The following is a 27,538-nucleotide window of genomic DNA, read 5'->3' on the forward strand; positions in this document are numbered from 1 at the left end:
TTTATTGGTTCCCTTTTTCTAACTTTTTTTCTTTTTTTTTTCTCTTCAGCTGTTCGTACCGAAGGGAAAGGCAGCAGGCCTTATGTTTTCACCCTGACACAGAGTACCCCTGTGCGGATAGGCATACCGCTCGACATCGCTGCAAACACGCAAGAAGAGCTCAAGGAATGGGTGTTCAAGATCCGTGAGGTCACCTTGACCTCAGAGGCCAAGGTAAATATACAGAAATAATATGCTTCACATGAAATGCACTCACACTTTGGGTTTAAGCTGAGCAGTGATGTGCCTCACTGTTGGTACTACTATATTTATACTTGTGCCATGTCTGTGGCCAGATAGAAGAGGGGAAGATGATGGAAAGGAGGAAGAAGATTGCACTGGAATTATCTGACCTTGTCATCTACTGTAGGCCTGTGCCATTTGATGAAGAAAGTAAGAACTATGTGCACTCACTCACCTGCACACATAATAAAAAGAAAAACACCAAATGCAGATGGGGTCACATTTCTCTTTTGTCGTCGCTTTTTTTTTAGAGATTGGCACAGAGCGAGCCTGTTTCCGGGACATGTCATCCTTCCCTGAAACCAAGGCAGAGAAATACGTCAACAAAATCAAGGGGAAGAAGTTCCTGCAGTACAATCGGCTGCAGCTGTCCAGGATCTACCCCAGAGGCCAGAGATTAGACTCTTCTAACTATGACCCGCTCCCCATGTGGCTCTGCGGATCTCAGCTGGTAGCACTTAACTTCCAGACAGGAGGTATCTTCTCTTCCCTTTTGAGAGCAAAGCTGGAAGACAGACAGTACATTTCATTTGTTTACGTGCTTTTTACATTTTTTTCCCTTCTATTCCTTCCTCTTTCCCTCCCTGCAGACAAGCCCATGCAGATGAACCAGGCCCTGTTCATGCTGAACGGAAGAAGTGGCTACGTCCTTCAGCCGCCCATCATGAGGGACGACAACTTTGATCCCTTTGACAGACAAACACTACGGGGTGTGGAGCAAGTCAGTCTAGAGATTGAGGTACAGTAGACTGAGGACTGGATTTTTCTGCTTTCGGGTGTGATATAGTTGTGCAGAAACGAGTCTGCCCTTTATCTCTTTGGGATAAATGAAGCGGGTGGTGGTTATGGAGACAGACAAGGTGAAACTGACAGGTGGTGTTTTGTTAACAGTGTGATCGTAGTTGCAGCAGCAGTGATTGTAACACAGCTCGGAGAGGTAACCGAGGTACTTTACAAAACCTAGCAACCAATTGCTGCAATTTACATATAAATACATTCCCCTTTAGTTGCAGACGTAATAATATTTTTTGATTAAAGGTAACTCACTTTTCATAAATTATGAATAAACATTCATGAACTTGTTTAGAAATCAAGTCAGGAAGCTCATTGTTGTTTCTTCACTGTGAGACTCACTGACTGCTTCCATGGGTGTACTGCAAACACTGCTCATAGTCATGCTTTTAATTACACATGTTTAAAGGAGGAGTTCAACCTGTAGTTCAAACACTCAGTTAGCAATTGAGCAGAAAAACACATTATAAGATGTCACTGATGGAAAAGCATTGTGTGTTTGTTTGTAGCAACATGTTAATGTAAACAAAAATTCCAAAGACATAATCGCTTTTTGTCCTCTGAAGGTCTTGGGCTCCCGGCATCTGCCCAAGCATGGACGTGGCATCGTTTGCCCTCTGATTGAGATCGAGGTGTGCGGAGCGGAGTACGACAGCGCCAAGCAAAAAACAGACTCTGAAGGTGAAGCTGCTCTTATTTAAACACGAGTTCCTCTGCCAGCAAAGGCAGGCCCTGCCAAAACTGGGGAGGAAGAAAAAAAGAAAAAAAAGCAGTTGCTGTTTACTGGATATATTTTCCTCGTGTAATTTCCTGTATGGTCTGAGGAAAAACAGGAAGTTATACAAACAACTGTGCCATGTGTGGGAATACAAAGGGAAAACATTGAAACTCGCACAGCTCTCATCAGGTCGTTATGACAGAAGAAACACTTTTTTTTTTTTTTTTTAATGTTTTGTTGGTTTAATGCATAGATTTTGTTTGCTACATACTTTGATGTGGATACTGGGAAATTTTACTGCAACCTATACTTTACTTATAACTACTTTTTTTTTTTTTTTTTTAGTATATTACTAAAAAGTGATATATCGGCATATTGTACTGTGGGCTCTAGCAGCATTTGTTCCCATTTATATTTATTTGCCTGTACTGGTTGTACACACTTTTTAAATGTCAATCATTTTATCAGTGAAGTTCATCATCCCTTTGAATTTGGCACTTATTCAAAACTAGGTCATCAGATAACTTCTGTTACTTTAGATGGCAGATTCTGATGTAAGCCCAGCTCATATTTATCTTTTAAATATAAATACATAAACATAAACTCAAAATTTTAACACATTTGGCATTTCCTTCTGCTGTTTTTTTCTCACTGCTCTCTGGTTCTACAGAAAGGGCAGCGAGCCAAGGAAAAATAATTTTCTGTTAATGACATACTCTTTTCTTTTTTTTTTTTTTTTTTTTGTCCTGGAAAGGGTTTTATTTCCGTGTAATGTAGAGGTGCAACCTTTATCTAGCAGCTAATTACAGAAGTCTTTATACTGCTGTTACAAGGGAAATATAATTGCACAAATGTTAGAGAATTGAGGATACACCCTTTACATTTTCAATATTTATTTTCTTCTGTAGCTGATAATGGTCTCAATCCCACTTGGCCGAGAAAGACATTCCAGTTCACCGTGTGCAACTCTGCTTTTGCCTTTCTGCGTTTTGTGGTGTATGAGATTGACATGTTCAACGACCAAAACTTCCTGGCTCAGGCTACGTTCCCCATTCACGGGCTAAAGACAGGTACGCCTTCAACATGTGTTCTCTGTAAATAGTTTTTACATGTTTTGTTGCTGACTTTAAGTATCTCGGGGTCTTGTTTGAGGTGAGGGGTGAGTAGAGCGGGGGATTGAGTGTAAAAGTGAGTTTTACCAGTCGATCTACATTTATCTGCTCACTTACGGGCATGAGCTTTGGTAGTGACCAATGCAAGCACTGGAAATTAGCTTCTTCTCTACAGGGAGTGCAGAATTATTAGGCAAATGAGTATTTTGTCCACATCATCCTCTTCATGCATGTTGTCTTACTCCAAGCTGTATAGGCTCGAAAGCCTACTACCAATTAAGCATATTAGGTGACGTGCATCTCTGTAATGAGAAGGGGTGTGGTCTAATGACATCAACACCCTATATCAGGTGTGCATAATTATTAGGCAACATCCTTTCCTTTGGCAAAATGGGTCAAAAGAAGGACTTGACAGGCTCAGAAAAGTCAAAGATAGTGAGATATCTTGCAGAGGGATGCAGCAGTCTCAAAATTGCAAAGCTTCTGAAGCGTGATCATCGAACAATCAAGCGTTTCATTCAAAATAGTCAACAGGGTCGCAAGAAGCGTGTGGAAAAACCAAGGCGCAAAATAACTGCCCATGAACTGAGAAAAGTCAAGCGTGCAGCTGCCAAGATGCCACTTGCCACCAGTTTGGCCATATTTCAGAGCTGCAACATCACTGGAGTGCTCAAAAGCACAAGGTGTGCAATACTCAGAGACATGGCCAAGGTAAGAAAGGCTGAAAGACGACCACCACTGAACAAGACACACAAGCTGAAACGTCAAGACTGGGCCAAGAAATATTTCAAGACTGATTTTTCTAAGGTTTTATGGACTGATGAAATGAGAGTGAGTCTTGATGGGCCAGATGGATGGGCCCGTGGCTGGATTGGTAAAGGGCAGAGAGCTCCAGTCCGACTCAGACGCCAGCAAGGTGGAGGTGGAGTACTGGTTTGGGCTGGTATCATCAAAGATGAGCTTGTGGGGCCTTTTCGGGTTGAGGATGGAGTCAAGCTCAACTCCCAGTCCTACTGCCAGTTTCTGGAAGACACCTTCTTCAAGCAGTGGTACAGGAAGAAGTCTGCATCCTTCAAGAAAAACATGATTTTCATGCAGGACAATGCTCCATCACACGCGTCCAAGTACTCCACAGCGTGGCTGGCAAGAAAGGGTATAAAAGAAGAAAAACTAATGACATGGCCACCTTGTTCACCTGATCTGAACCCCATTGAGAACCTGTGGTCCATCATCAAATGTGAGATTTACAAGGAGGGAAAACAGTACACCTCTCTGAACAGTGTCTGGGAGGCTGTGGTTGCTGCTGCACGCAATGTTGATGGTGAACAGATCAAAACACTGACAGAATCCATGGATGGCAGGCTTTTGAGTGTCCTTGCAAAGAAAGGTGGCTATATTGGTCGCTGATTTGTTTTTGTTTTGTTTTTGAATGTCAGAAATGTATATTTGTGAATGTGGAGATGTTATATTGGTTTCACTGGTAAAAATAAATAATTGAAATGGGTATATATTTGTTTTTTGTTAAGTTGCCTAATAATTGTGCACAGTAATAGTCACCTGCACACACAGATATCCCCCTAAAATAGCTAAAACTAAAAACTACTTCCAAAAACATTCAGCTTTGATATTAATGAGTTTTTTGGGTTCATTGAGAACATGGTTGTTGTTCAATAATAAAATTATTCCTCAAAAATACAACTTGCCTAATAATTCTGCACTCCCTGTAGTGTGGCAGATATCTTCCATAGAGAAGAGCGTAAAGCCGCTACTCTTTCATATTAAAAGGAGCCAGCTGAGGAGTTTCACATATCTGACTAGTTATGGTATCTCCCCAGAAGACCTGGAGGAGGTGGTGTGGGCTTCCCTGCTTAGACTGCCTCCCCAATTGGCAAAAAATGGATGGATGGATCTTTTTGCAGACCACTAATAAAAAATAAATAAATAAATCTTTTGCTTCTGTCTTTATAGGTTACCGGTCAGTACCTCTGACGAACAGCTACAACGAGGACCTGGAGTTAGCTTCTCTGTTAGTCCACATGGACATAACCAGAGGAAGGGTGAGCTCCACAATGTTTGTACTGTCAACAAACCACTCAAAAACATGCAGACACAACTTGAAGAAGGCCAAGCAGACATATTGCTGACAAATTAGTAATGAGTGCCGTGAAAGCCAGATCTTGATTTTTTTTATTTTATTTATTTTCTGTTTTTTTAAATTTTTATTTTTTTTATGGAAGAACAAATAGTCAAATGAGCTTTACACAGATTTCGTTACCTTTGGATCGAGGTAATCGTACTCCTACCCTGTTTCATGACTTTATGTAAAGCTAGGTGAACATGTAGCTGTACAGTTACTGAACAAACATGAGAGTGCTTTTACTTTTTGCATCTAACCTAGGTTTTAATTTCCATCATGTTTAATTTCCTGTATGTTAATAATACCACAGGACAGCCTCTTTTTTTTGATTCTTACTTTAAAAGCAGGGGTGAGTGTACCTCATGTCTTAGTAGTGATAGTATACTGTACATTTTTCTGAATTACATGATTTGTATGAAAAACAATTAGCTACTAACTGGTGCAAAAATGTAAGGGCAGTGACATTATTAAAAGAAGAAGAAATGCATCACTATTTTAACACTTAAACCATGAGCCCCGACCCCATCACACCCTCTGTATACAAACATAACCCTTCGTTTAACTCAGCCCACCGACTGAGCTTCGGGTGGGATCGCACAATTGAAATACGAGCAGCCACAAACAAAAAAACAAAAACAAACCACCAAATGTATAGTCACACATTAGCCGGCAGGTCTGCAATGAGATTCGTCAGATAGTGAATGGTGCAAAACACCCAAATGGGCCATAAAAGGCTTCCATGTATGAAAAAATGTCTCCCTTGGGCCTCTCAGTACAGAGGACTGATGTTTCTGTGTACGAAAGGTGAATGCAATTATTTTTGTTTAAAGCTAATGCTTCGTTAGCAGTCCCAGAATTTGCTATTAGTGGACATTGTTGCAGGGGACTCTACTGCTTTTATCTCAAGCATCAATATAAAGCACAGATTTGGAAAAATGAGTCCTTTTAAAAAATACTTCTGCTTGTCTGAGTTAAGTGCTTGTATGTTCTTTGTCTGTAGCTGCCTCCCTCAAATTATTTCTTAATCCCTCCCCAGCTTTTCTTCCCATTTACTTTTTCCTTTATAATTCATCTTATGTTCTTGAATGACCTGACAAAATTATAAATGCAAGACTTTAAGCTCATCTTTGATTATACAGAGAACCACTAGTGTTTACGCCTTTGTTTTGTTTTTTATTTCAGGATGAAAACGGTGAGGTTCTCAGCCCATTCGCTGCAGTCGGGGCCTCATCAGTGTCGGCAACAGCTCAGTCAGTGCGGGAGCGTTTTGGGGAGCTGAGCTCAGTCTCCTCAACGTCCTCCAGCATGTCTCCTTTGCCTCAGTCTCCAGCCCAGGCCATGGCCTACAGAGGGAGGGAAGGCTCTTTTGAATCCCGCTACCAGTCCCCCATAGATGACTTCAGGGTGTCCCAGGAGACACTGCTGGACATGGACGCGCAAAACAGAAGGTGTGTGTGTGTGGTGTGTCTCTCTTTGGGGTGTTAGATGCCTGTACAGAGTGTTTTGGACGTGTAGAAGATTACAGACATCATCCTGTCTTTGTCTTCACTTCAGGATCCCGCGAAGGACCAGAGTGGAGAACCGTGTCTAAGTCCAAGCCAATCAGGACGCATTTCTGTTGCAACCCCCCCTTCCTCCTCCCCATCCCCACCACCCAGTCGCCTCTCCCCCGTACCGATGATGTCACTGACTGCTGTGAACAGTTTCCATGGAAACGCCCACCACCGCTTTGGCCTACATTTCAGGCAGCTCTCTCTCCCTCCATTCGCCCAACCCCCCCCCCCCCCCCCCTCATTTTCTCTCTCTCTCTCTCTGTCTCTCTCTCTCTCTCTCTCTCACTGTCTTTCTGTCTCTGCCCCTCCCTCCCTGCTGCCCAGCCTCTCTTCACCACTTGCCAGACGAGAAGGTGAAGGGGGGCATACTCGGACATTAGAGGGGCGAGGGGGGGTCACTAAGAGGAAGCTGACCGCTGTGGGCAAGAAGAAGAAACGACATTCACAGTAGAACAAAAAGCAAGACTGAAAAAGTTCCAGCTCTGGCCTGACTGTTTGTAATCTCTCGTGTTTTCAGTGTGCACAGCTGCTTAGTTTGAAGGCTAAGATGAAGAAAGGGGACAGTTATAGAAGGTATCAGTTTGAAGCTGTTTCCAGTTAAGTTTCTTTGCTCTTCTCTATTTGGCGAATATGAATATATATATATATGTATATGTATATATACACATATATATTTATTCCTGCTGTGCTGTTGGCCAGAGAACAGCACCAGCTCACCTGCTCTCAAAGAGCTCCTGTCTCTATGTTTTTAATTATTACGATTATTTAAACCTTTAAACATTCATAATGTGATTTCTTTTTTTATGTACATGTGTAAAACATGAGGGCTCTCACTGCTTTTAAAAAAAATTTCTCTTCTCTTCTTTTGTTTTTGTTTTTTTGTTTTTTTTGCAGAGGAAATAGTGTGCCTCCAGCATATCTCCTACCCTAAACTTGGAGTGATATTAAATTTTTATTTTATGTTTTTTTTTTTTTTTTCCTGTTTGTGTTTGGAGCAGTGAGAGAGCAGATCATATGTTATGCCTGCACATATACACACTTATTTCTAACCTACATTCCAGGAAAAACAAAAAGTGCACATCATTCCGTGTTTGCTGCGTTTCACACGCATTTACAAGCCAGTGTGACACATTGAGACATGTCCTGGGAATCCAACACCTCACTGTGTGACGAAGCAGGACCAGGGATAAACGTTAAGCCAAAAAAAAAAAAAGGTCTTATTGTGAGAAATGTGCTTTTTATTTTTATTTTTTCCTTCCACTTCTTACTTGTACTACCAATGTGTTACAGGCCATATTTATAGATGTCCTGTCACTCAGAGGGACGAGTCACAGGGCTGTGGGTTACAGCCAAAACATTATCCTGTTCACTCCCCTCAGCAGTGGTTATTATTTACAGTCGCAGTCAGACATATTGGTTTGAGGGACATGAATGTGTGCCTCAAACTACTATAAAAATAATCTAATTAGATTAATTTACAGGGAACACTGTAAATGTTTTAAATTTGTCAGTGCGCCATGATTACTGTAATTATGATGATTGTAATAGTTACCCTTTTAACTATGCAGCCCTTTGTTGCCAGGATTTATGAAGCAGTGGATACTCCTTTGAACTCAGATTTCACGTCGTAAAATTATGTCTGGCCACTTTATTCTGAGCATTTTAATTTGTTCACATTATCTCTTGGCGTAATGGCCACAGATCGGGGACAGTTCATATTAAAGAAAGTGTGTTTTGATTACAACAAATATGTATTCAAATGGTTCTAAGAAAGTGTTTTAATGTAACCAAACAGTTTTAGATATTCTTTGTTTCTTGTTTTGTTTTGTTTTTTAGTTAAAAAGGAAATCTGTATTGACCAGCAGTGGTTGAGTGAGAAGGGTTGAGTTGCCAGTGTTGGGAATAAAGTAATCGTGCCATCTGGTACCCATCACTGGGCCACAGCGACATAAAGGACCGTTCGTGTTTGTGCTGTTGTGGTATTTTTGGGCAGCTTTGTCATAGCTACATGCTGCTTCCCAGAATCCAGTGAGGATTACACTGCCTAAGAGGTAATTAAATTGCCACTGCCCTTGGTTTTATTTGTAATGAAATGTGCAAACAAAACAAGAGGGAAAGAAATAGAGGCTTTGTGCAAAACACTGACTGATGGATCGAAGCGAATGCAGAATGCTACATTTCATTATTGTGAACGTTTGTCCAGCTGGTGGATCAGGACCTCCCTTGTGCATTAAGTTCAGGGAGATGTTCTTTCCTGTGATTCTGGGGTAAGAGCAAGATTGACATGAACAGGCAGAGTTAAAGCTTGAATTTTTCTTTGTTTTTTTTCTGTAGCTCATTCATGGATGACAAAGGTAATCTGCGCCTTCATTGAACCCAGAAGGAGCACTTATGGTGTTATCTTTCCAGGTTTGTACTCGAAACAGTGTTTTCTCTGCTTGTACGTGGTGACTATATGATGTAAGCTCAATATTCTTGCTCAGTGTTCAGTCACTGGGGCACACCTAAGCCATATGCTATGATTAGAGGTAAAGGCAGGGTCAGGAGTGAATACTTGAGGTCTCAAAGAAAAAGACAAATGTTGCATTTGCACCCCCATACTAATTCCAAAGCTCCTCCGTGTAACATTTATTTCTCCGATGGATAAGAGCTCACCCTCCAATGCTGCATTGCTCTCATTGCTGAACTGTCTGCTAATGTCTATGTGCCTCGATCTGTGTACACATCACATTGAAGCCACGTCTTTCACCTGCCCCGCTGGGCATAAATCACCTGCACAGCCATGGTACACCCACACAGGTGCTGTCACTTTGCTTCTCTGCACCGTGTGAGCCTCTACAGACCACGTTTGACTGACACGCCCCCGACTGTACTGTTCACTTCTGTCGAGACAAAACGTACTCCCGCCAACCTGTAATGAGCTCTAATCTGCCAGAATAACCGAGAACACCTGTGTGGGTGCACAGAGCCCTTAACTGTAATTTGAGTTTTGCATTTTTGTTTTTCTCCGGTCTTGTCTGTTTAGTTAGTGACGGCTCCATTTACAACCGCCTTTCTGTAATGTGCCTAAATATGGAGAGGAAGAGTATTCATCTTAATTTTGCCTTTCATATGAAACATATTCAAGCCTGAAAAGTAAATAAAATACTTATTACTTATACATCTTTGTTAGCCTTTCTTTTTTTAAATGTGCTGGTGTGACTCAGTGAGGTTAATTCTTTTCAGTTCCAAGACCAAAATGTAACTGCAACAGGTGTCACTAACTACACTACGCCACAGGAAATCTGTACTGTAGTTTCAATATGAGAATGTGTGAACAGCAGCCTGAATGTGACCAAAGTGTTGCTGTGCTGAAAGTTTATTATCAATACCTTAAACCCAACGATCTGAAGGCAATTCTACTGTAAAAGAAACATAAGTACATTATTGGAAAACAGGGCAAAAGGCCACGTTGTGGTAGATACACCAGGGAGGCGACCGTTGCTCAGGGGGTTGGGAATCGCATCTGTAACCGGAAGGTCGCCGGTTCGATCCCTGGGCTCTCTGTTCTGGTCGTTGTGTCCTTGGGCAAGACACTTTACCCTACTTGCCTACTGGTGTTGGCCAGAGGGGCCGATGGCGCGATATGGCAGCCTCGCTTCGGTCAGTCTGCCCCAGGGCAGCTGTGGCTACAACTGTAGCTTGCCTCCACCAGTGTGTGAATGTGAGAGTGAATGAATAGTGGTATTGTAAAGCGCTTTAGGTGCCTTGAAAAGCGCTATATAAATCCAATCCATTATTACTCGTATTGAGTTAGACTTGCGTTCTTGCTAAACTGGTGTAATTCTTTGTGGGAAAATTATTGGGTTGAGAGCTGGCGCCTGATTTCAGTACACTGAAGTCATTGTCATGTTCAAGAAGCTTTGTGATATGGCGCGTTATCAGCCATCAGAAGCCATTGGAAGATCTGGGATAGACCGCAGCAATACTTGGGCTGTGGCACTGAACTCGGTAATAACGGACCCAAAGTGTGACAAGACTACATCCCTCACACCATTCATTACATTATCACTCCCAACCTGAACCTTTGATAAAAGGGAGGATGGAGTCATGTGCGTATTGTAGCCCCAGTTTCCTAATCTTAGCTCAGAGGATTGGCACCCAGTGTGGTCTTCTGCCGCCCAAAGATGCTCTTCCCCATACCCTCGTTGTAACAAGTGGTTACTTTTGTGGCTGTTGCCTCCCACTCAAAGCAGTCGAACCATTCTCCTCTGGCACCAAAAGGCATTTTCACCCAACTGCTGCTCTGGATATTCTTTTTCTGACCCTAGACATGGTTGTACGGAGAAAGAAAAAAAATCACAGTAAATCAGCAGTTTTTCATATACTCAGACTAGCCAGCGGGTGTCCAACTCCAGTCCTCAAGAGCTACGGTCCTGGAGCTTTTAGATGCATCCCTACTAAGACACACCTGAATCAAATAAATGGATTGTTTATCGGGCTTTGCCAAACGTGATGGCATGCTGAAGAGGTAATCCAACCATTTGATTCAACTGTGTTGGAGTAGGGATGCACCTAAAAGCTGCAGGACAGTAGCTCTTGAGGACTGGAGTTGGACACCCCTAAACTAGCCCATACAACCACACTACTTTTAAAGTCACTTAAAGTCAGTTTGAACCCAAGCATGTCATCTTGACCATGTTTACATTGGCTGATTAAAGATTTGTGTTAATGAGCAATTACAACAGTACCTAAAAAAGTGGCTGAGTGTTTGCAACAAAGCTAGCTCGACAGGGACTTAAAATTACTTATGAGATAAATCTTTCATCATAAGGCCTCAGTGTTCTTATTTGAGGTTTAGTCCTCTTAATTTGCCTCAGTGCTGTAAGCCATGTTGAAAACTTTACTTATGAACAGACACACTGAGCCACAGCTTTCTGACATTGCTTTTATTCTGAAATGCCATCTGTAAAAATTATACATCAAGCCTATGGAACTCTGGTAGTTCACAGTTTGTTTACAGTGTGATTTGTTTCATAACAAAGTCTCATAAAAACAAATATACGTACATATCCGATAGGTAAAGAAGCACTTGATGCTACAACACAAACCGTATGTCATGTAGTCTAATATACTGTGTCACTTTTTTGTTTGTTTGTTTGTTTGTTTGTTTTAGACCCTAAAGGGTGCTTGCCCTCTTTGGATGAAACAATCCCCGATGTCGCCCCACGCTGAGCAATTTCATGTTAAATGAAAAGTATGTACAGATACGAAAAGTGTGAACAAAAACATGTTCCAAAATAACCTCGGGTTGAATGAGCGTCAGTGCTGCTTTTCACATTTGTTGCTGTGAACAGGGCAGCTAGCACATTTCTAAAATAAACTGCAAGCATGAAGTCAGAGTTTGTGATGCAGGAAAAAAAAAAAAAAAAAAAGCAGCATGAAGACGGCACAATGGGAAAATAAGGTTGATTTGATTTACGATTAAGGCCTAGGCAAGCACCCTGCAGCAAAACTGCAGTTTTTCGTACCCCAAAAAACAAACAATGAACAGTCTCAACGCTTCACTGAATCGTGTCTCAGCTTAGTCGATAAGAGTCCAAACCCAACCCCCACCTGATCAACATCTGCCAAGTTTGCAGTCTCAAACACACTTTTTTCTCCCTCTTCTTCTGCTTCCACACATCCACCCCTCTCTCTTTTTTTTCCTTCCCACCCCTTCCTTTACCCCCATCACAGCAGGCAGTTGGAAAAAACATGGCAGCAAAACGCTGTCAGCCTGAACGCCTACACTGCCACCTCCACTCCTGCACCTCAGTGTCTACTTTCTCCTGAAGGGAAAATGGCGGAGGGGAGAATAGTGGAGAGTTGTAGTGGAGATCTAGACAAAACTGGAGAAGGAGAGAAGGGAGTGGGTGGCTGGGTGGGTGGATTTTGGCGGGGGGGGGGGGGCTGCTATAGCGTCCATCTCATGTAGGCGGTTTGGGGGATGTGGGGTGTCATGCCCACCTCGAGGGGTGTAAGCGGTAAGGAGAGACAGAGGGGGAGAGATGGGTGGGGGGGCAGTAGGGAGGGGTGGGTGGAGGTGGCTCCAAGATCCATTTCCTTCCAGTGATCTTGTTACAAACGCATCTGCCGTCTTTTAGTCAGGCTCCCGGAACAAAGACCACCTGCGATGTCAACTCCATCCTCGCACAAAAAGGCCTCTTCAATCAGTTCCTGTTGCAATTAAAAAAAAAGAAAGAATTAAAAAAAAAAAAAAAAACGGAAAAAGAAATTAAAAATCTGTCACCCTGACAACACGCTCCAGAAAACACGTCTGAATTTCCTTCATTGCTACACACAGTGTGCAGGAGTTACACACGCACTGGAAACAAAAAACCTGCCACAGCATGCCTCATTACTCATAATTATGATGAATGTGTGTGTTTGTATATTCTATCTTAGCGCTTCTGTATCACCTGAGTGACGATCATAAACATTTAGGTGTGTTCTAATTATCACCTTTTAACACCTAAACCCTGCCACGAATAAAATTAATTGTTACGGAGGCGCAAATAATATTTTCATAATGAAACACCTTCTGCTTCTGCTTTTAGAAGTTCTGCAGCTTTTCTTTAAGTGTTTAATTGCTCAAATCAGGATATTTGGTCAGACCCTGCAGGGAGAGCTTACGCTCACGCTGATGAAGATTACCTTTAGTAGCATTCACAGTCTCGTCAGCGTTTGCGTCCTCTGCTTCTGTTGCGACACTGCACACCGATGCCTCCATTTTCTCCTCCATCCCACCTCCTGCCTGCGACTCCGGAGGGGAGGATCCTGTTGTAGGTGGCTCTGCAGCCACACCCGGTGCAACCGGTCGCGTTCCTGTTGTATGAGCAGCGGCACTGGCGGCGGCAGTTTGTTGCAAAGACGCCTTAGTGGTAAACCAGTGTCGCACCAAGTCTGTTGTCAAACTGCTACTCTGAGCAAGTTCCTGCAACTGTGCATACAGAAGGGGAATCAAGAGGAAGGTTCACGGTTATTTTAGGTGCAAAGTGGACACGTAGATGACACATTTCACCTTTTCATACTCATACCTGTTTGCAACCCAGTTCTTTTAGAATTTAGACAGTTTTCCTTTAATGACATGTTATTGAAAATACCCTCAATATATTGCAATAATATTACATCTTACACTAGTCTAAAACATCTTATTTGATTTTCAATGAACTCTAAAGTTTTAATATCATTTTTATATCATAGTTGCATATACATGTACATATTTAGTTCATATTTATTTAGGAATCAATGAAAATCTGAAGACAGATGCTGATGCTAAATGGCAACAATTATATTAAGGCAAAAAAAAAGGATCAAATTTGAAGATTTTTTTGCAATTTGAAAATGTATGTTCATCAAAGATCCTGATGTTCACATGAGCCTGCAGCTCAGTTTATGTGACTCGTGAACACAAGTGTAAATTTGAACAAAAATGTAATATTGTAATAATGAAACTCTTTAAGTAGCACTGCTTGCTTCTGTTCACACAATGGCATTTTTTTCAGCTCTTTCACTTTTTTGTCAAAGCTCTTTAAAGCTACTTACAGAGAGGGAGAGAGCAACATGATCAAATTTTAGCCACATGTGCAAGAAGAAAAAAAAAATTGGTGCACTTGTAGCTATGACTTTGTTTTAGTTCCTCCTGACACCAAGAACGAGTTCAGAGAGAGATCGAGAGATCTCACTCCTGTCCAGACAGGACATGAAGAATGCATTAAAAAAAAAAAAGAATGAATAAATACATTTTTATTGCAATTTAGAAACAGGCTGGATTACAGTTGTTTACTAAAACGTACGTGGATTGAAATCGATTTGCAAATGCTACTAGGTGACACACTGACAGATTAATAGAAAGGAATGCACATGTCAGAGTGGCTTCAGAGACATTTACATATATTTACTTATAAAATAAGATATAATCCACACACTGCTTTGTTGGTGAACTGTATCCAGAATTACATCACATGATACCGTTGTATCCTGCATTTCCTTTTCTTGGTTTGGAATAAATGCATTTTACTTCATGTAAAAGTAAAATGACCACGAAACAAATAAACAAAAGCATCAATTAGCCAACATGTTTTTTTCTTCTAAAAAGCCCAAGCTCGAGCCCTCCTGAGGTATGACCCCAGTTCTACCAATCAAATTCCAACAGACCCTTGAATGCATCCAACATTTTCACTGTTTGCAACCCAAAACCTTCCTTATGACCTCACAACATCTCCAATCAAGCACATAATCCCATATCCACTTCCTGGATTATATACAGGAGTGTATAGAAAGATGAGTGGGGTTAATTTTGTTTGAAGTGTGTTGCCAGAAAACATGTAAATTAAAATATATAAAGCAATACTTTTGCCTTCGCAGGTCAACACTGAAAGAATTGATGGGAAAATAACACTTTAATCATGAGTAAACCACACACACCAACCAGAGGAGATGATTTGCTAAAATAGTGAATGCCCCTAACATTGATATAACAGGAAGTGAGTCAGGGTTTTTCGATCACATATGAGGTTTCAGTTATTTACACCTAAAATCCCCAAAATATCTATCTAATGCAACAGAAGCATTTTGAAAGTGGAACTCTAAAAGCCTAGTGTGACTTTCAGGAGTGACATGCCTGTATAATTAGAGGATATGCTGTCAGCTTTTATAAAAGCAATAGTACAGAGAAATCGTTTGATTCTCAGGTTCCTGTGTTTCTCAGCTACTGAGCTATAAAAAAAATGTTTGGTGCTGTTGATACCTGTGAGTCTTCCAGCCTTCCGTGGACGTCAAGGTGAGCCTGGAGGACGTGCACGTTCCCCTTCTGTAGGTCTTCCTCCAGAGCCATGTTCTGGTACGACTCCAGCCACTTCAGCTGCCCATTCTTCTGCACATAACGGCAATCTCCGAACCAGCGCACCACTTCAGGCCTGGGCAGCCCAGTGCTTGAGATGAGTTCATCGTACTGAGTGGCGCTGGGCCACTGGGTCCGAGCGTAAACTTGTTTCAGCAGATGCAGCTGGTCCGCTGTCTTCTTACCTCGGACGCCTGTGGGTTTGGGGGAGTGAGCTGGTTTGGGTGTTGGCGTGGAGGTCTGCGATGTTTTGGGGGTGGCAGATGAGGCAGGACCCAGGGAGGATGCGGCCGTACTATCCAGCCCTTCGCTCTCAGTTTTCCCATTGGCCTCTGTCACCTTCAGCATCTTCAGATTTATTTTAATAGGGTTGACTTTTGGTTCCCCTGAACTTTCATCTCTCTGCCTCTCTTCTCCATCAACCTCGATATCCTCACCCTCCTCCTCTCGCATTGCCCGCTCAGCCTCCTCTTTCTTTTTCTCAGCTGCCACTCTCTTCCTCCTCTCAGCAAACCAGCCGTGGATTTCTCTTCTGGTCATCTTGGTCTCAGACCGCAGTCTATCCACTTCCTCGCCTGATGGGTCTGGGTTCTGGGAAAAGCTGCCCTCTAGGGCTTTAACCTAACATAATAAACGCAAGTTAATTATTAGTATCGTCTTTTTTTCAATGAAGACAAAGAACTGGCATCTGTGAGATATCTGATTAATGATTTTGTTATTCAAGTTAAAAATAAAACTAGCATCTGTAACAGTTCAGACAGAGTGAGATATTTAAAGATATCATCTTTGTAGTTTAAAAAACAAAACAAAACTCTGAATACCTCATTTTACAATTTTTCAAGCCTTCCAAGACCAAAAACTAATTCACTTATTCATCTTATAAGCTGTGCATGGAAAGAAAATAAAACATGTCCTCTTTTAGGTTTGAACTTTACTGCTTACATTTCACTTGCACATTCAAGATTGTTGTGGTAGTAGCAGCTAATGTAGCTGGAAGTCTACACCCCCGGAGACACACTATTTATCTAATTTTGTGCAGCTCCATCTGGAGCCACAAAAGTAAACTCTTACAAATAGAAAGCTGATCTCCCCTGCATTTATAAACAGACTTTGATGTGGAAATCCACAGAACTGAGTAATCACGACAAAAAACAGTGAGGAAACCTGGCCACCTGCTAAGCTTATTACACTTATATTACACAGCAAGCTTGCGTAGTAAGGCCTCACCTGGTGGGGTTCTCTCTCCTTGTAGCGGATGGCTGTGAAATCAGGTGACGGTGGCCTGGGGAGTCGGCGGGAAGGTGTGGTGGGAGAGGTGGGTGTCTGTGATGATGCAGATGGGCTCAGGGGTGCAGCGCTGTGTTGGGGAGTTTTCGCACCAGAGTTGTTGCTACTTTCTGACAGATCGATGGGGTTGGCACTGCCAGCGGCGCTTGTTCCTGGCGTACTCGGACTGCTGCCCATTCCGGGTGTGGTGGTGGGTTTAGTCTGCGGTCCTGAGCCGGCACGTGTACCTTTGAGGTTGCGAAAGTGGTAGCGCCGGTCACTAAACCACTTGCGAACTTCTCGCACTGTGAGCCCCGTCAACGCAATGAGCCGGTCCACCTCCTCCTGGTCGGGAAACTGACACACCTGAAAACTGTCCTTCAGGGCATTGAGCTGCTCCTGAGACTTTTTGCCTTTGTAAAAGCTGGGATCCAGGAAGGGGTTGACGGGCGTCCTGGATCCCAGCGTGCTGCTCGAAGCAGATGCAGGGGATGGGGAAGAAGACTTGGAGGCAGGGGAAGAAGCCTCCTCCATCTTCATGGGTGGGGAGTCGCTGGCAGAGGGGTCGACGTCATCTGCGCTTGTCTCACTATTTTTGCTGCTGCTCCCATTAGCATCTTTGCTCTTCGGTAAACTGTTGCCATTGACGGTTTTGATGTCTGTGATGTTTTTGCTTTCTGTGGTTACTTTGTTGTCACTCTGCAGCACGCTGGTGTTGTTGGCATTGCTGACATCTGTGTTCTTGGCATTTACATGCCCAGTTGCATCACCGTTGCCCTTATCGCTGGAGTCAACATTACCGCTGCTGTCTTTACCATTGACACTGCTCACCTTAGCATTACTATGACTACTGCTTCCCAAGCTGAGGTTGATCACGCTAGTTTGACTGCTGCTAAGAGCACTGCTAGTGCCCCCTCCCCCACTCCTACTACTATTACAGCTGCTAATGATATTTGTTCCTGTGCTGCTGCTTCCAACTGACCCGACCACCATGCTCACGCCTTTGTCTGCCACCAGGGCCGCTGCAGGTCGGGCCTGCATCATAGGCCGCGCTGCTGCCTGGGGCTTAGGTGTGACAGCTAGGGCAACAGGAGTACTGTTAACCTGGATACCGTTTGCCATGACCGGCTGTGTGACGATTACCCCTCCTTGGCCGACGAGAGACCCCTGCAGGATGTGAGGGATCCCTGTGGCCCCAAGCGATGCAGGCAGGACTGTGATGGTTTGCTGGGCTGGGCTGTGGTGACTCTGTGGCTGGTTGTGAGAGTTGGAAGGTGCCGTTTGAATTATGGTGTTGAACATCTTCCTCCTGGCCTCTTCTATCTCTTCAGGAGACCAGCTGATGCCTTGCTTCAGTCTCTGGGCTGTGAACCAGATCTTGATCTGCTCTTCTGGGAACTTTGTGACCACAGTCAGGTAGCAGAGCTCAGCTTTTGTGGGGTACGGAAATTTGCTGAAGGAGGTCTTCAGGAAGGAAGAGGAATCCATGGAGGCACTGTAGGTAGGGATGCTGCTCAAAGGAATCATTACCTGGGAGAGAAAGGTTGAATATCAGCCACTGATTTTACATTTAAAAATTCATAAGATTTGGATAGAAAGAATTACCTTAGGGAGATTTTCTGAGGAGGAAGTTGAGGAACTGGAGGAAATATTTGAGGAGGCGGTGACTGGCGCAGAATGATGAAGGTTTCTGTTTTGAACTACTGAAACCACCTGAAAAAAAAAAAAAAAAAACACATTCAAGAATCAGAACAAGTGACTCCAATAAAAATATATTTTTAAAAAAAAACATGTTTTATCTAAAAAAAACCCATAAAAAACCCCAGGAGAAATAAAAACTGACATTTACCTGTGTGATTGGTGTCTTTAACATGGGTAATGCTCCTGAGCCATTCACTATCTGGATTGCTGAGGGAAGTGTGACCTTAGTTGTTCCATTGTGGACAATCGTAGGAACATGGGCGACTGTTACTGAGGCAGTTTCTTTTCTCTCAGTCTCTCTAGATGCAGAGATAGTGTGTGGGTCTGAGGACGCCTCATCGGAGACTGGGTGAGACACCACAATCCGTTTAGGCTCCGATTTGCCCTTCAGCATCCGCATAATTGGGGTTTTAGTGATAGAAATCTCACTGTCCTTCCCGCTCTCTGGCCCAGCCACCAGATGTTGCTCCACCACCAGCCTCCTGTCTCTCTTTCTCAGCCGCAGAGTGGTGTTCAATGTGCTGGGGTGAACCCTGGCGTTGTGCAATGCTAGGCCCTCAAACTTGGGTGCTGAAACCCCACAGCTGACACAAAAGAAGCTGGGGTCAGCACGGAAGTCTGGGTGCCCGGAGTAGACGTGATCCAAAAATAAGTTGAGGTCATGCGTTTCGAAATTACAAGGCTTACATGTGTAACTGCCTGCACCATCTTTGACTGCATCCCCCGCCTCTGGTTTGGAAGACTCTCCAGGGTCTAAGGGGCTCTGTGTGTCACTGCCAGAAACCCTTGGCTGACGAAGAGCAGGAGAGTCCTGCTCAACCTCCTCTAACGGGCGAATAATCTTGCTAGGTATCATACAGGGAGTGGACGACTTCCTTTTGCTGGCCATGGTGTGAAAAAAAAAAAATGGGGCTGGGGGTGGGAGGAGTGGTCAAATGGCTGAGAGTGAGGTGTGAAAAAGAATATGGGTTTCGCGTTGACTATAGACCAGGCATGGGGGAAGGGGGGTGGCGGGTCTTGTCCGTGGGTCCACTTGTGGTTATCACTTGAGTTTTTCGGGAAATCCTGCAAAAAGAGAGTGAAACACTGATTAGTTTGTCAATCACCAGCCAACAGTTTAGTCAAGTGGTTTGGTGAGTTACAAACACACAAAAGAGAGAAAATTTACATTTTAAGTGCAAATGAGTTGGGCGACTGAGAACAAATGAAATATCTTACTCAGCGCAGCAAAACCCAGGTCCATCTCAGCAGAGGAAAACACATCATTGCTGACGTCGTTTCCAGGTAAAATGTCAACAGCACAGGTAATAAAGGACACCTCGTGGAAAGATTGAGCTCGAGCGCTTTAAAATCCACAGATCTTGCTGCTCAAAACCTCTGATCAGAGAAACCCAGGGCTGTCTCTCTTATGAAGGCCTACACACAAGCTCACTCTGCATCTTCACTGATGGCTTGTAGAGAGAGCTCCTGTCCTACCCCCTTTCTTTCCCCTCCCCCCACACAACTCGGTCTCACTTCCCCTCTTTCAGACACACCCCCAACAGAGAGGGCACATTCTGTATTTTTTTTTAATCCAGGGCCTCCGTAGTTTAACTGAATATCTTTATTTAAATTCCTACAGCAATATAGTGCACGTAACATCTGGGCAGTTGAGCAGTTCAGATGAACAGATGTTCTGCGGAAAAATGGCTCCATCCTAACAATGGTACACACTGTACAGACAGGAATCACACCTATATAAGAATTCAAATCTTAAAACCTTCACAACACCTCTTAGATTCTTTGTCTTCATTAAGAAAAAAAAGCTTCCTATTGGAAGACTTTTCCCTCTCCTTCCTTCGCACTGAGAGGTAGTGATGCAGTACTAGAGGACAGCTCTAGGGCAATTACTCTCCCAGTCACTCTGCCCTGACATGACACCTCATGCGCAGAGCAGCAAAAGCTCAACAAAGTTCAGCGGCTTAGAGAAACACAACAGGAAAATGCTTAAAATCTCACCCAGTCCAGCCCAGATACTTCACAAACACGTCCAGTTTTCACATTTCAGCGCTCAAAAGCTTAAACCCTTTTGTGCATGCAAGCAGAACAACTCCATGCTCATATTAAACTTGGCTGGGGGGTGAGGGCGTGGTATACCTTCAGATGCTTAGCCTCATTGTGCACGAGGCTGTTCACTTATGACAAGGTGAGCAGCAAGCTCGATGTCTCCATTCGAAAAATCCGCTAATGATGAATGTCCTCTTTCTAAAGTGCCCACAGACACATTAGCAGATCTTCGATTTGCCATAGAAAAGATCACAGTACACTAATTCAAAACCCAGTTAACTATTGCAGGACGAGGGCTCCAACTGTGACCGAGCACAGGTATGCAGAGTTGACTCTCCTGCACTAAGAAGCCTACGACAACCCAGACAGAGGCGGCAAAAGCAGTTTCCCAAGTTCCCATCATCTGCTGTCTGCCTTAGTACTGCTAATAGTAAAATGTTTTCTGAGCAGTCTGTGAAAACATTGCTGGACTCAAAACAAATTGTATCTTCTTTTTTTATTGTATTTTATTTTTTTGAACAGTAAGACTGGTCCCCTCTCTTTGGATCTGAATGTGAGGGGTTAACAGGCAAATTAAGTTTGCTACTGTGGAAGGAACGTGATGCCCCTTGTCCCCCACCCCACACCGCGTGCACCAACTTGGGCTGTCGTGCACCCCTTCGACTCCCCCTGCCATTGAGTTCTGCATCAGGGGGCACCACTCTGCCAAGGCTGGCTGGTCACATGACCGACACAAAGGCTTATGGGTGGGCAGTCTCAACCATCAATCACGTGGTTCTGCTGGGTGCGGATGGCAGGCGAGAGGAGAGGGACAGCGAATGGGAAAGGATGGTGGGGGATGGGCGAGTCGGTATGGGGTGAGGAGAGTTGTTAACTATCGTTGAGGAAGCACTGAGGTGTTTCAGTGAGGAATTTTCCTACCCGATACCCCCCTCCAACTAGCCTGCCCAACCCTGCCTTCCCCCGCGCTTCAAAGCCCCCTTCTAGCTCCAAACTACAATCACAGTCCTTCCCTCTCCTCCCTCCCTGCTGCACTGCAAAAGCCCAGAACATTCAGCCAGCGGACATAACCTGGAGTCCTGCTTCAGCGCCTGCATGTGGCGTGCACACCCGTGCAGTCAGCAGGCATGTGCAAAATAATCACTAACACTAAGACACCCAGCAAAACACAATGTCAGAGCTGCTAAGTATGTAATCCTATTTCCACGACTGATCAAAAGCTGCAAACACTGACTGACAGACAGCAACTACCAACTTTACACATCACACTGTGATGGGCCTGTGAAAAATCAAAAACCACATCTGTGCGAACACAACTCCAGATAAGCCCTGGGCCTCAGCGAATGCGAAAGCAACCAGCAGAGACGCAGAGGCCTCTCTCACTCTCTTTCACACACACATACAGCCGCACACAGGTGAGCATCAAAACAGCACAAGCCCGAGCTATAATTGGCGAGTCGAAATGGGCAGCTCATGCCAGGATCAGATGAGCTCTCTGTTTACTCATGGGTGTGAGCGCATCAGCTGAAAACTTTTCATTTGAATGCCGCACATGCGTTGACTGACCATGCAGGGGACGGTGGGTTTCTGTCTGTTATATGTGTGTGTCAGCATTTGCATGTGTTGGTTTCCTGTGAGATTGAGAATAGAGGGGGTGGGGGGTAGGAGTGGAGTGCGTGTGAGCTCTTGGTGAGTGTGTGTGTGTGTGGCGTGTGGGGGAGGCTGGCTGCATGCCTCTGTGTGAGGCTTGTTTATCGAGGTAGTCAGGCTGCAATTTTTCCTGTGTGTGAGAGTCAGAGAGCTCTCCCAGTGACACACAAAGACATTATTTTTGACCTCACGGTTCATAACCTATATTATTCTTAATGTCATCATTGGCTCAGCAAGGCGTGACCTCCTTTCATCCGGTGGCCTGACTCTCCTCTAGGCTGGGGATGGATCCTCTGAGCACAGACCAATAATAGCTCTCTCTCGCACGCACACCTTTGTATAGCTTCACACAAACTAAACTAGTCATCTCGTCACCTCGCTGAGAATGCAGGTGTAACACTGATGTGTGCGTGTGCGTGAAACAAATGTTCTCCCAGTAGGATGACGAAAAGGTGTACAGCACAGGCAGCTTTCTCCTAGTTTCCTCGCTCTTCCTCGTCTTCTTCACCCTCACTCCCCCTCCCTTTCTCCAACAGCCTCTGCACCCTCTGCTTCCCCTCCCTCCGCTTCCTCCTCTCAGAGCAAGTTTGGCCCAGGGAGACAGGTCGGCAGCGCCACTGGTGTGTTACTGTCCCCATGGCAACCACCTCCTACCCCCTCTTTCTCTCTCCTACCAGCTCATTTCTCTGAAGTACACGCATGTGGGTAAACACACACACGTCTCCTATGCCATCCAGTCTCTGGCTCTAGCGGGGCTTGTTTGTTCCACACGCCCCTGTCAGTGGTATTTGGAGAGTCCCTGCCCTGCTCCTATTTCAGTGCCTCCCTCACGCAGTGTTCATGTCTCCCTGCTAGGTGTGGTCGCCGTCACCAAGGCACACTACTCTCCAAAGCTGATGGCGTCTCTTCCTGTTAACTCAGTGTCTGTGAGTCTTGGTTCAGGCATCTGCCCGGGCTACTGCTCTGGGGCTCCTGTGTTTCGGCCTACAGGGCCCTAAAGTCACGCAGGGCTCCTGTAGTCACTGTAGGCAATGCAGCCATGAGCGCATAAACAGGCCTGGCCTATCTGCCAGATGCTATCCTTTCAGGAGATGACAACCTCTCGCCCCTGTGCGTTTTCCCCAAGCCCACCCTCAAAAAAAAAAAAAAAAAAAAAAATCCTACGCTGTGTTTTGTTCTGCCTCAAAACAAACAAACAAACAAAAAAAACGCCTTAAGCTGCTAACCTTCTCTCATCAATCATTTTCAGGGTCTTGTTCACTCATACACCCCTGCTCTTGAACAACCCACCACCAGAAATGCTCACAGGTTCTCTGCAGCCCAACTTCTTTCCACTCCCTCTTCGGCTCGCACACAATGCAGGCAACAATCAGAGCGCCTCTGAGCCTCAGTGACAGCACAGTGTCATTTTCATGTGATCCTGAGTCTCAGGTCAAGGGAGCGTGTGGCTGTGTGGGTTGTGCACGGCCGCATTGCTGTGGCCGCTGCCGGTGCATGCGTTAAAATTGGGTTGCTGAGAGGGGAGGGAGAGAAAAATGGCGGAGCACCATGCCTCTGTGCTGTCCAACCTAAAATGGCTGACATCACAAGCTGTTAACCAGCCAAGCAGAGCCAAGAGGCTGCTGCCGCTGCTGACCCAGACCTGCTCGCTGTGGCTGTGCGAGTGGCTTACTCTGCTCTTCCCCAAGAATGTGAAAAGGCTCTTCAGTAGCAGATGACTCCTGTTTTTGATTTTTTTGTGTGTGGCCATACTTGGTAGAGATCTGTAAATAAACTGTCTTACATGGGTCTGCAGGCACAGATGTGATGGAAAGTCATTACCTACAGACTGACACCCTCCAAGAATTGTTCAGCTTTATTAAATCATCAGCACAACATTTAATACTTAACAAGGGTTGCCAGTAAAGCATTTAAAAAGTTGTCTAAAATATGCAAAGGCACCATGGATTTTAATAAGCGACGTACTGATTAATCCTTCCACACAAAGCCACTCAACCTGTGTCAGCTACTAACCTAAATCTGAGGAAGAGAAAGGGAGGAGAAAGGAGGGAGGGAAACAGGGCCCAGGAGGTGGAGGTGGTAGTGATGATGGCAGAAGAGGAGGGGGGTAGAGTGTACTATTGACTGAAATCTACAGCCATCAGCACACCAGCACAAAGAAATACAGCAAGATAGTAACAACAATAACAATACTAATCATCACCTACAGCTCCCCTCACAGCTGATCCACGTGTGATCTGAGCAGCAGTGTGGAAAACCTGGCCTGTTTCTAAAAGTGTAAAAAGGTGAGCTGGATTAAGCTAAGTGTCCGTGCCTGGGACTCACGTGGACATCAGACACAAATTAGCGGTGTGGGAAATCTTTGCTCTAATCCCTGCAGTCAAACTCACTCGTGACAACAGTGAAATAACAAATAAGACAAGTGGCTGCTAGAGAACAACAACAACAAACTCAGCTGGTGGAAGAAAAAAAAAAGGTGTGATTTTCATTTAAAACCAAGGTCCACACACATAGCTTTTTCAAGCTAAATTAAAAAAAAATGAAATAGATGGTAGATATATGATGGAAGTGACTGGGACTTTTAAAAATGACTCCCAAACTTCTTCATTCATAGCACGGATTGACGGATTGGAAGAAATTTTGGAAATTCAGCGCATTGTTTACAGGACATATTACAGGATTTTTTCCGGGTAAGCGGGTGGGGGCTACAGTGCACCCTGACAACATCTAATTGGCGCTAATTTGGTGATTAATCGGCGATATTCCGCGAAAATAGGAGGTACAATAAGAGTCTGCGCTGCAATGTTTCGGTCCCTGAGCGCAGCAGCGTCAGATATTTCCGAAAAATGATGCGTGTTCATCTTCCGCTCAAGTTAGGCGGAGTGAGCCCCAACTTAAAGGGCTTGTCTGCATTATAGGTTTGAACACTACGACCAATTCATACCGGAGAGAGAGAGGAAAAAAGGTAAGCCGTGCCCCCCTCCAAGCTTTTAAAAAAACTACTCTCTCTACCACCCCCCCAGGTTGGCTGTCGCCATTTTAAGCAGGCGACATGCAGCTGGCCAGCGCCGCTGAGCCACAAGCCCGTAAAGGTAAGACAGCTCGCGCACAAGTTTAGGAAAGGTGAACACTTAAGTAAATGCGTATCAGTGAAGCACACTCACCTCGCTTTGTCGGAGCTCAGCGTATGCATCGCAGGTATTAAAAAGTTTACACTGGTGCGGGTTCAGTGGAGCCAGACACGGACGGGGTCGGCTTTGGGCTTCTCTGATGGTAACTTATAGGTGTAAGGACCCCTCTGACAATCGGCCGCTGGTAATAATAAACGTGACTGGAGCCGGACCGGTCCCCCCCCCTCCCTCTCACAACAACAACGGCCCCTCTCTTATTTTTTTGCGCTTGTTTATTTCGAGTGGCTCTGTGTTACAGCAGGCAGTGAAAGGGGAGGAAAATACGACGGACGTACCGAGGGAAGAGGCAGACACGTGACGCCGACGTCACTGACGGTGGAATTGGCGTGAGAGCTCGAGCTCCGCCGAGCAGAGTATGAAGTGACTCACGTATCCCGTACTGACTTTGACCCCCTACGCCCCCCTCCTCACCCAGCAACACCATCACCCCACCCCATCCCATCCTAGCTACACAGGTGGGGGTCCGTGTTTGAGGTTTTGAAAGGGTCACAGCACCGTTAACCGTGCACGGTAACGGTTACAACACATCACACCTGTCCCCCCCCCCTCCTCCTCTCCCAGGTGGGCTAGCCGCTCTTAAAGAGATAGAGCCAAACGGGTGCATGGCAAAAGGTTAATTAAGACGCACAATAAATATGAATCTGCTCTTAAAGCTCCATTCAAACATATTAAACACACACTACAGTTAGACGTGTTTTAGTCCACGTGACCTTTTAGCTGTAATTACGCAAATCTCAGTTTACATAGCCTGCAATTTATGGATTTCACTGAGCGGGCAGTTATCTGTGCTGTGAGAGTGGCGAGCTTTGAAGCTGAGTGGACAAATATTTAAATTTGCCGGGTGACCACTCAAATGACAGTTTATTAAGTACAGGTGAGGTAAAAGCTAATTTCTTTTCGTCAGGCTACTGTATAGTCTTCCTTTGTTCACAACAATGACTATAATAATAATGACTTTGACTTTGCCATCAGCTTTGACTTTAATAATAAAGTTTAATAATAATAATAACTCTTTATAGCTTTAAAAAAAAGAGTCAAAATAAACAAAAGTATATAAATAAACAGAGAGGCTAGAAATTAAAGGCTTTGGTGAAGTGATGAGGTGCTGCAAAGCATACTGAAGGCTCTGTTCCCATAGGTTTGGAGGTTGGTGCAAGGGATTGAAAACATTTGTTATATAAAAGGACAGAAATCAGCATATCCTCTACATTGGTGTTACAATTCAACTGCAACATAAACCACATCCTCAGCTGGCCCAGCACTTGAGGCAACTTTAAAAGAATTTAGTTTTGCTGCCTGTTGCATTGTAACGGGTATTTTGTTAAACCTGAGAGCTTTCCATGCACGTTGGTGAACTCACATCACAAATCCCTAAACTGACTAAAGTAGAAAGACAACCAAAACCCAGCAAAGTCAGAAATGCTCACAAAATGGACCACAGTGCAAAGCCAGTCGGCAAAAAGCAGCTGCATGGGAGCATCACTTTAAAGACATTTGTGTAAACTCATTTGTAGCTGATAAAGCAGATAAAACACATCATATAGTATTCTAGTGTTACTGATTTTCCATTGGGCCCTGTTTGTTATATGTATGTTCAGTAAGCTTCAAATTAAACACGATGACACATCCCCCACATCTTTCTGAATGAGTCACTGCTCGGTGGGTCAACTTAAAAGAGTCAAAGTGAAATTCTCTTAATGGTTTTCAATAGTGCAACAAATAAACTGTAGCTAACATTAGAGACCCATTAATAATTTATTGGAGTCACTAGTCAGACACATTAATCAATTATTTTGCCAAACTGCTTTATTTGCAGTGACTACATTAGTTGTTCAGCTGACATACGTATAGAGGAGATGTTTAGGAGAGAGGGCAGTGCACTTGTTGACCACATTGTTTAACACAATCTTGGAGTGAGAGAGGATGCCGGAGTGCGTGAGAAGACGTGTGATGAGACATATTTTCAAGAATAAGGGTGATGTGCAGAGCTGTAGTAACTACAGAGCTGATGAGCCACAACATGAAGAAATGGTAAAGAGTTGCTGAAGCTAGGTTAAGAAGGTGATCAGTGAGCAGCAGTATGGTTTCATTCTGAGAAAGAGCTCCACAGGTACCATGCTTGCTTTGAGAGTGCTGATGGGGAAGTACAGAGAAGGTCAGAAGGAGCTGCACCACCTTTGTGGATGTAGACAAAACATAAGATAGGGTGCTGAGAGAGGGGCTGTGG

At 44.3% G+C, this 27,538-nt stretch overlaps 2 protein-coding genes across 3 annotated transcripts in view; one reads left to right on the forward strand and one right to left on the reverse strand.

Annotated features, from left to right (window-relative positions):
- The window catches only part of plcg1 (phospholipase C, gamma 1), a 29,651-nt gene extending 19,897 nt beyond the window's left edge, over window positions 1–9,754 (forward strand). The window contains exons 25-33 of the mRNA XM_040007777.1: window positions 50–213; window positions 336–432; window positions 534–758; window positions 873–1,021; window positions 1,641–1,755; window positions 2,701–2,862; window positions 4,873–4,961; window positions 6,224–6,489; window positions 6,596–9,754. Of these exons, the coding sequence (XP_039863711.1) occupies window positions 50–213; window positions 336–432; window positions 534–758; window positions 873–1,021; window positions 1,641–1,755; window positions 2,701–2,862; window positions 4,873–4,961; window positions 6,224–6,489; window positions 6,596–6,632 (1,304 nt within the window). The 3' untranslated portion in view covers window positions 6,633–9,754. The remainder of the gene's footprint in view (window positions 1–49; window positions 214–335; window positions 433–533; window positions 759–872; window positions 1,022–1,640; window positions 1,756–2,700; window positions 2,863–4,872; window positions 4,962–6,223; window positions 6,490–6,595) is intronic.
- A 1,753-nt stretch (window positions 9,755–11,507) lies between these two features.
- On the reverse strand, window positions 11,508–25,679 carry zhx3 (zinc fingers and homeoboxes 3). 2 transcript variants are annotated; one of them, XM_040007778.1, is made up of 7 exons: window positions 25,285–25,679; window positions 18,573–19,489; window positions 18,329–18,436; window positions 16,685–18,253; window positions 15,365–16,078; window positions 13,270–13,555; window positions 11,508–12,792 (listed from the first exon to the last, which is right to left on the reverse strand). In XM_040007778.1, exons 2-7 carry the CDS (start codon window positions 19,311–19,313, stop codon window positions 12,782–12,784), a joined length of 3,429 nt encoding a protein of 1,142 aa, XP_039863712.1. In that variant the 5' UTR covers window positions 19,314–19,489; window positions 25,285–25,679; the 3' UTR covers window positions 11,508–12,781. The 2 variants fall into 2 exon arrangements, with proteins under 2 accessions (XP_039863712.1, XP_039863713.1); XM_040007779.1 differs by lacking the exon at window positions 25,285–25,679 and adding an exon at window positions 19,643–19,880.
- Between the last annotated feature and the right edge of the window lie 1,859 nt (window positions 25,680–27,538).

The sequence above is a fragment of the Simochromis diagramma genome, unplaced genomic scaffold (assembly GCF_900408965.1).
Source record: "Simochromis diagramma unplaced genomic scaffold, fSimDia1.1 OVJJ01000545.1, whole genome shotgun sequence".
In the NCBI taxonomy this organism is placed as follows: domain Eukaryota; kingdom Metazoa; phylum Chordata; class Actinopteri; order Cichliformes; family Cichlidae; genus Simochromis; species Simochromis diagramma.